Source organism: Liolophura sinensis, chromosome 1 (assembly GCF_032854445.1).
Source record: "Liolophura sinensis isolate JHLJ2023 chromosome 1, CUHK_Ljap_v2, whole genome shotgun sequence".
Taxonomy (NCBI): domain Eukaryota; kingdom Metazoa; phylum Mollusca; class Polyplacophora; order Chitonida; family Chitonidae; genus Liolophura; species Liolophura sinensis.
The window spans coordinates 1,498,083-1,506,591 of record NC_088295.1 but is presented as its reverse complement, the minus strand read 5'-3'; the positions used below and the strand labels follow the sequence as shown (position 1 = coordinate 1,506,591).

General features: G+C 40.2%; 1 protein-coding gene across 1 annotated transcript; it reads left to right on the top strand.

Moving 5' to 3' along the window:
- The first annotated feature begins 1,531 nt into the window (after positions 1–1,531).
- LOC135461417 (uncharacterized) lies at positions 1,532–7,232 on the top strand. The gene is made up of 5 exons (XM_064738507.1): positions 1,532–1,773; positions 1,943–2,002; positions 2,313–2,705; positions 5,764–6,554; positions 6,707–7,232. The coding sequence occupies exons 1-4, from the start codon at positions 1,539–1,541 to the stop codon at positions 5,892–5,894; spliced, it is 819 nt and encodes a 272-aa protein (XP_064594577.1). The 5' UTR covers positions 1,532–1,538; the 3' UTR covers positions 5,895–6,554; positions 6,707–7,232.
- Positions 7,233–8,509: the final 1,277 nt, after the last annotated feature.

The window sequence follows — 8,509 nt, the reverse complement described above, 5'->3', positions numbered from 1 at the left end:
CCCCAATTTTAATCACATTCTGACACCACTGATCATAAAACATGTAATATTCGGTTCAAGACATGAACAAATCAATGCAAATTTGCATTGCTAAATGGCGGATACATTGTCTTTCAACAATCCTCACGGCCTGTTTGCCTCTGATTTTTAATCACTAAAATTTAAAAATGTACAATAGCCGCGAAACCAGCGCATATGTTGTTCCTTTAACGAATCTGCAGAGATTTTCTATAAGATACAGAGCTTCCAAATACCGTGATTAAACTATCGCTAAATAGCACGTATATTGTCCTAAAAGATCCACAGAGACTGCCTCTTAGTTATTATAGCGTTATTTAATGTATGTACTATTCTTTCAGAAATTCCACAGCCATCGCCTCTTTGACAGTAATTCCCTCTTTAATAGTTAGCTACTACACAGCGTTATTACGGCAGTGCTAATAAGCGGATATATTCTCTCGTCCACAAATCCTGCAGTGAGTGTCATTTCATGGTGCTGACAAGGCAGCAGATACACACTTGGTAGTTAGGAGCCGGTATTGCTAAAATACACCGTGATAGTCTTATCCTTGTTAACTGATGGAAAATCCCAAATCTTCAGCAACGCTACTGTACTGTCAATTACAACTAACTAGCACTTCATATTAGCATAGCAGTGGGAAAATAGCCAAATCTGTGTACATTATTATCTGAAGAGAATATTAGCACTATGCTATTCAAATGGGGAGGAAAAAGATTAGCAAGGAAAAAGACGATAGTGCAACTAAATATCAGCACATGAGACCTGGCATATTGTTTCGTCTGTATAACCCAGCGGTATCCCTGCACATACCTTTCCTCATACTATTGTCCATCTGGTTACGCTAACCTGATGGGCAATACTGGTGTTTTTGATGGAGAGGGAGTGGATTGTGCATTGCATATCCCTACATACCTTTCCTGATCCTATTGTCCATCGGGTTACGCTAACCTGATGGGCAATACTGGTGTTTTTGATGGAGAGGGAGTGGATTGTGTGCATTATATATCCCTACATACCTATCTGAATGTTGAACAAATTAAGAAAATCTAAAAAGACATTATCTCTTGTCTTGATTTTAATTGATCTTCTTACCTATTACTCGTGTTTATGAATTATGCTTTTTATACCTTATAAAATGATTCTTCCGACAATTTAACTCATTATTAAACCGCCCAAATTTTCTCAAAGTGTATTTTCCCATTATGTTATCTGATTCGTTTAAACGACTGGCTTGAAAGCCCACCTTGTGATTAACAACAATGTTGTCCACAACTGACTTTACTTTACGGTCCCTAATGATCTTCTGCACATTTCTGTTAGGTGAGGTAATAAGGGGATTTCAGAAAACACATGAAGGGGATTTCAGAAAACACTTGAAGGGGATTTCAGAAAACGCTTGAAGGGGATTTCAGAAAACGCTTGAAGGGGCTTTCCAGGTTCACGCCCTATATTAGTATATATAAAACGATCACAATTACTGGCTCCCATCCAATTACATATCATACGAGTTAACAGCATGAGGTGTACCTCCAATCAAGCCGTGTTGCCCCTAGGGGTAGTCCTACTAGCTGTTATTTTGTCTACGGAGAGGTTTCTGGTGTCTGCTTCCCCTAGCCAGTGTCCCGTGTCAGCGGCAGGCCTTCCTCAATTTGTGGATAAGATCGAGGGCCGTTGTTCGCCATGTACGACGAGGGTGTGTGAGGTATACCGCCGCAGTTTACCAGAGCCTTGTATCTGCGCATGTGTCACAGGTAGGCAATCATGAACACACATATATACTAATATATCAAAGTAAGTAACATTTTTGTCCACTATTTTAAGTTGATCGTGTTCCGGAAGCACAAATGCGGGTTAACTGGCACTGTACGTAAAACTAATGTATTACTAACTACGGTACATTATGTACGATTCTCATTTCAGACTTCCCGAATGGGGATTACAGTGAAACCCAGAAAACCCAGTGTGAGAGACATCCTCCAGGTAAAATCGCCCTTAACCATAACCCCTGTAGCTGTTAAACCACAAGCAAACATGTTAACGTGTAACATTGCATGGAAGCAACAGGGAATATGTAGGCATTATTTAAAAATGAAAATAGTATAATAAGTAGTAATATATAACTTAAATAGATATACATGGCTGAAGTCCTCATTCTCAACTAGATAACTGTATGTCTATTTTCATAAGATAGACCTATGTCATGACTGGTTGGCATCCTGCTGTAGTTTTCTTTCTCTTTGCTTCAACCCGTGAGAGCAGTTCTACATGCGTCGTGTCCATCTGATTGCAGAGGATTCCGCACCGCCGTTTAGTTATCGGAGTACCATCATATGGCTCAGTTGCCTTACACCCATTGCAGTTGCTGTCGCAGGGCTGGCCCTCAGCAGACTAAGGCTCCGGGGATCAACTACAACTCGGGAAAACGTGCCGCTAATGCCACCTGATCACACAGTTGATCATAATGTCAACAGAACTGATGACACCGAGCTCACTGCCACACCTCCACCCGTGCCTGCTCCCACCCCAGCCCCAGGGATATCAGGTTCTACCCCATCCATTACACAAGGACATGTCATTAAGGATAGTGAATCGAAGAGCCATAGCGTGACGTCACCACCGCGTGACACCAGAGTCCCAGAACAGGAGAGTCAGAGTAACGGAGACCCGGGTCACGTGGACATAGGTGAGGGCTACATTCTGCCTTGTAACAGTTTCTTCTTACGTCACACTCAAGTGTTTGTATACCTATAGGGTACACAGGCAAACCCTGCATAACCATACTTACATGTTTACATGGTTATACTACATAACGATAGATACAGGGCTATATGGTTATGCTACATAACCATACATACATGGTTGTATGGTTATACTACATAACCACACATACATGGCTATATGGTTATACTACATAACCATACATACATGGCTATATTGTTATACTACATAACCATACATACATGGTTACATGGTTATACTACATAACCATACATACATGGTTACATGGTTATACTACATAACCATACATACATGGCTATATGGTTATACTACATAACCATACATACATGGTTACATGGTTATACTACATAACCATACATACATGGCTATATGGTTATACTACATAACCATACATACATGGCTATATGGTTATACTACATAACCATACATACATGGCTATATGGTTATACTACATAACCATACATACATGGTTACATGGTTATACTACATAACCATACATACATGGCTATATGGTTATACTACATAACCATACATACATGGCTATATGGTTATACTACATAACCATACATACATGGCTATATGGTTATACTACATAACCATACATACATGGCTAAATGGTTATACTACATAACCATACATACATGGTTACATGGTTATACTACATAACCATACATACATGGCTATATGGTTATACTACATAACCATACATACATGGTTACATGGTTATACTACATAACCATACATACATGGTTATACTACATAACCATACATACATGGTTACATGGTTATACTACATAACCATACATACATGGTTATACTACATAACCATACATACATGGTTACGTGGTTATACTACATAACCATACATACATGATTATATGGTTATACTACATAACCATACATACATGGTTACATGGTTATACTACATAACCATACATACATGGTTACATGGTTATACTACATAACCATACATACATGGCTATATGGTTATACTACATAACCATACATACATGGCTATATGGTTATACTACATAACCATACATACATGGTTACATGGTTATACTACATAACCATACATACATGGTTATACTACATAACCATACATACATGGTTACATGGTTATACTACATAACCATACATACATGGTTACATGGTTATACTACATAACCATACATACATGGTTACATGATTATACTACATAACCATACATACATGGTTGTATGGTTATACTACATAACCATACATACATGGCTATATGGTTATACTACATAACCATACATACATGGATATATGGTTATACTACATAACCATACATACATGGTTACATGGTTATACTACATAACCATACATACATGGTTGTATGGTTATACTACTGTATGGTAACAAACCAGGTACCAACAGGAACACGACCTTTAATTGTCGATCAGTAACAAATTGCTACGACAGTTTATTACTGCAAACAACTGGAGCCTGTACCAGCCTGTGCCAGGCTGTAGCTTTAGCCATTTCGTACTGCAGTCTGTTTGCCTCTGTACTTTGTCTTCACTTGTGTTACTGGCTGGGAATGTGCGAACATGGTATTAATAACGTTAGAACAATCAAATGCTGACCGAGGGTGTTTTCGAAACTAGACAAAATGGTGTTACAAAATAACACGTTGAAATGTTATTTCACATCTACTCTAGGCCAAAGTGCAGTTCGAAAAGACTGCTTTTATTGATAAAACTTAGCATTGCAAACCCGTGAAATATTTTGACTTGACTCGACGTCCGCTCCTGGGAAAAGAAAGCCTTCAACGGTTTTCAGTGATGTGGAAAAAAGTGGTCCTTTTGGTGGTCTAGTTCATCATTGGCCTGTCTCCAATCCCAAGGTCAAAAACATCCGGGACCATGTGGACTAAAGTCCCCATTGTGCTTTGCGCCATCGAACGTCCAGTATGGGCAAACCGCAACAGAAAGAGTCCGTTAAAGCTCTCTCACATTATCACATCCGGGAAATCCGGGAATGTCATATTTCAGACTGTACTGAACGGCTCCGCTATTATAACGTTCTCTGGACCCAGATAATGCATAGAGGTGCTTTGAGGCTGTAAACGCTGCTACAAAACACAGCGACGTTAACATGTGAAATACTCCAAAGTTTATTGATCCCCGACACGTCCACTTGTAAATATACTCGTGAATGGAGTTGAAAAAGATTTGTATGAGTTCACTCCTCACTTTAAAGCCATGTTCTCATCAACAGGTACAACAGGTACATGGCTCTCCGTGATTTTTTTATTTATTTATTTATTTTTATTTTTTTTTTTTTTTGATTGGTGTTTTACGCCGTACTCAAGAATATTTCACTTATACGGCGGCGGCCAGCATTATGGTGGGTGGAAACCGGGCAGAGTCCGGGGGAAACCCACGACCATCCGCAGGTTGCTGGCTGACCTTCCCACTTACGGCCGGAGAATTTATTTATTTGATTGGTGTTTTACGCCGTACTCAAGAATATTTCACTTATACCACGGCGGCCAGCATTATGGTGGGAGGAAACCAGGCAGAGCCCGGGGAAACCCACGACCATCCGCAGGTTGCTGGAAGACCTTCCCAGTTACGACCGTAGAGGATCGATCTCCGTGACGTACTAACAGTTGTGTCTAGGCTGTGCCCGGTGTTCTTCCACGTTTGTCGCCGTCTTGTAAATGAAATATTCTTGAATACGGCGTAAAACTGTAATCAAATAAACTTGTCCCAGATTTTTAATATTATCCCACATTATCAAACAGGGACAGACCTGAGTCTCATCCGACTAAACCGACCAGTATTATGTCTCAGAAATGTTTTTTAGTTAATCACAAATGTCTTACTTTTAACACACGCACAGCTGACAGGCTGATGCTGTCACAGCTCTGGCTTAGTCAGCTTGTCCTCATTCTCTGACTTTCTGCATACCATCCTGAATAGTACAGTCATGGCAAACTTTAATATTTATTTATTTATTTATTTATTGTCTAGATTTGGACCGAACACCTCACAAAAGCTCACAGAGTAGCAGAGGAGAGAACCCTGCTGGGGTACCTGAAGAAGGTCCATACACTCCAAAAGAGGGCGTGCCGGGTCACGACCACAGGCTCAGAGAGAGCTGATAGATGACGTGTAAGGCCTACTCAGCAAGCCCGTGCAAGGCGCACTACCTACACCCAGGGGAACCCGCCCAATGACCTGTCCAGGACCTAGGGTGAAGCTGTCAGATGTTTTGTCTAAACTTTAACAGTTTACTGGGCTAAACTTGTGACTTTCCACAAGTATATTTCAACACTTACACTTGACAAAACTGAAAAAAAGGAAGGTTCAAACCTGTCATAGGTTAAGACTAGGTCGGGCTTAAGTAAGTCTAAAGCACGTTACCCTGGTTCAGGGCTCGTTTTCACGAAAGTTCTTAATTTGTTTGTCTAAGCGAAAGTTTTTGTGATTAATGGAGAAAGTCTAAAGAAGCACATATGTTAGACTTGGGCAGGGAATTGCAAACTTTGCCAACAGTTTACTGAACTTAGGAAGTTTCTTGAAACCGGGCCCGGAGCTCTTAGGGAAGAACGGTCTGGTTCTGCGTTCTGCAGCCAAGCACGTATGCAGGACGGTCAAACACCCAGGCAATCAACCAGCCCACCTGTTAGCCAGCGGGACGGACATTCATACAGACAGGCAATCAATTAGCCAGCCAGCCAGCCAGACGGACGGACGGACGGCCATACAGACCGACAGTCAAACATCCAGCAAGCCAGCCGGACAGACTTTCACACAGAAAGGTAACTAACCAGCCAGCCAGCCAGCCGTACAGACAGTCACACGGAAAGGTAACTAACCAGCTAGTCAGCCAACCAGCCGGACAGACAGTCACACAGAAAGGTAACTAACCGGCCAGTCAGGCAGCCAGCCGGACAGACAGTCACACAGAAAGGTAACTAACCAGCCATACAGGCAGCCAGCCGGACAGACAGCAATACAGACAGACAGTCAAACAGCCAGCCAGCCGGACGGACAGTCACACAGAAAGGTAACTAACCAGCCAGTCTGGCAGCCAGCCGGACGGACAGTCATACAGAAAGGTAACTAATCAGCCAGTCAGGCAGCCAGTGGGACGGACATTCACACAGACAGGCAATCAACCAGACAGCCAGGCGGACGGACGGCCATACAGACCGACAGTCAAACAGCCAGCCAGCCAGCCAGCCGGATGGACAGTCACACAGAAAGGTAACTAACCAGCCAGTAACTAAGGCAGCCAGCCGAACAGACAGTCATACAGACAGAGCGGAGGATGTTGGCAGATAATGCAGCCACGGAGAGTGGTCGAACACACTGATGTTTGTAACTGTATCACACACTTTCACACATTATCACTGACATGCATACGTATAGTGTTGGAATCATTAATATCAAAATTATTTTACTCTAAATCGATTCCTTAGTTTATTATAATTACACTGTTCATAACAATATCAATTATATATATATATATATATATATATATATATATATATATATATATATATATATATATATATATATATATATATATATATATATACTAAAAAGGTAACTAATTACTACATTATACTACATATACTAAAAAAAAATTGTGTACATTTTGGTAAAATCATTCATTGAATATGTGTGGTCTCTAACAGGCGGACCGTTGCCATCGGGCTTGACAAATCAATTGGTAGAGCGATGGGACTAGACACCCTAAGCCGTAAGTTTTGACCTCATTCAGGATTTTCGGTGATCTCGATTAATCAGTGTAGGAGATTGTTATTAGTATGGTACAAATGATACAAGTCTGTATAAATGGTATTTCTTGGATGTGAATTAGTTGTATATTTAGTCAGATTTACATATATATTATATTGTGTTAGTCATGATGTTTTTTTATAATAGCATCGTTGTCTTTTGCTTATAATAAAATGTTATAATTTTTAGTTAAATAAGATCATCTGTTTTTTTTTTAGATTTTTTATAGAATGTTGAAAGGCATTCAAATATTTGAATACTATGTTGGTTTTATGAACCATACAGACGGTATCTAGGACCACTGACGTCACATCACCTTTTTGCCTGATGTTCACCAGAAGCAAACAATAATAGGGAGTATTATTTCAGTAATCTTTTACTCATAGGTAAAAAGAGCTATTCCGATATTCAGTGTCTTCTTGGATGAACTTGCTGTGACGTCAGAGTTCCTAACCTCTGATTGTATGGTCTATAAAACCCACTTTAGATGTTTGAGCGCCTTTAACTCTTTTCACAAAAATCTAAACAAAAAAAAATGAAGGTATATTTATGCATAGTTTTAAGTGGTATATTTAGTGATGCCTGCTTCGAGTTTAGAGGTCTTTCCCCTTAAGGAACTGATGCTGTACAGTGAACATTGTTTTCTAGATACTGGAATGTGTATAAATCACATCTGATGCCACCAACGAGAATTCTGTAAATCAGGGTTCCATCTTCATCTAACATGACTGCTTAACCAAGAAATAAAAACCTCGTATGCACGATTTATAAGAAAAGATTCTTTTATTGGTCCTCTAAATACGTGTGTAGGCCACGTGTACGGTTAGACATTCCATGCTGTATGCAAAACCTTCTGCTAGGCTCAGTGGTTCATTCTGATTGGTTTATTGTTTGACTGATGTTCAAGGCCGAGCTTAAGAATTTTTTTCTAATATGGGTGAATAAAACCGGAATGCCTGGAGGAAACGGA

Excerpts from the sequence above, each read along its gene's own strand:
- LOC135461417 (XM_064738507.1), top strand. The coding sequence starts at position 1,539 with ATGAGGTGTACCTCCAATCAAGCCGTGTTGCCCCTAGGGGTAGTCCTA. Across the intron at positions 1,774-1,942 it reads TATCTGCGCATGTGTCACAG|ACTTCCCGAATGGGGATTAC; the intron begins GTAGGCAATCAT and ends TTCTCATTTCAG. Across the intron at positions 2,003-2,312 it reads GTGTGAGAGACATCCTCCAG|AGGATTCCGCACCGCCGTTT; the intron begins GTAAAATCGCCC and ends ATCTGATTGCAG.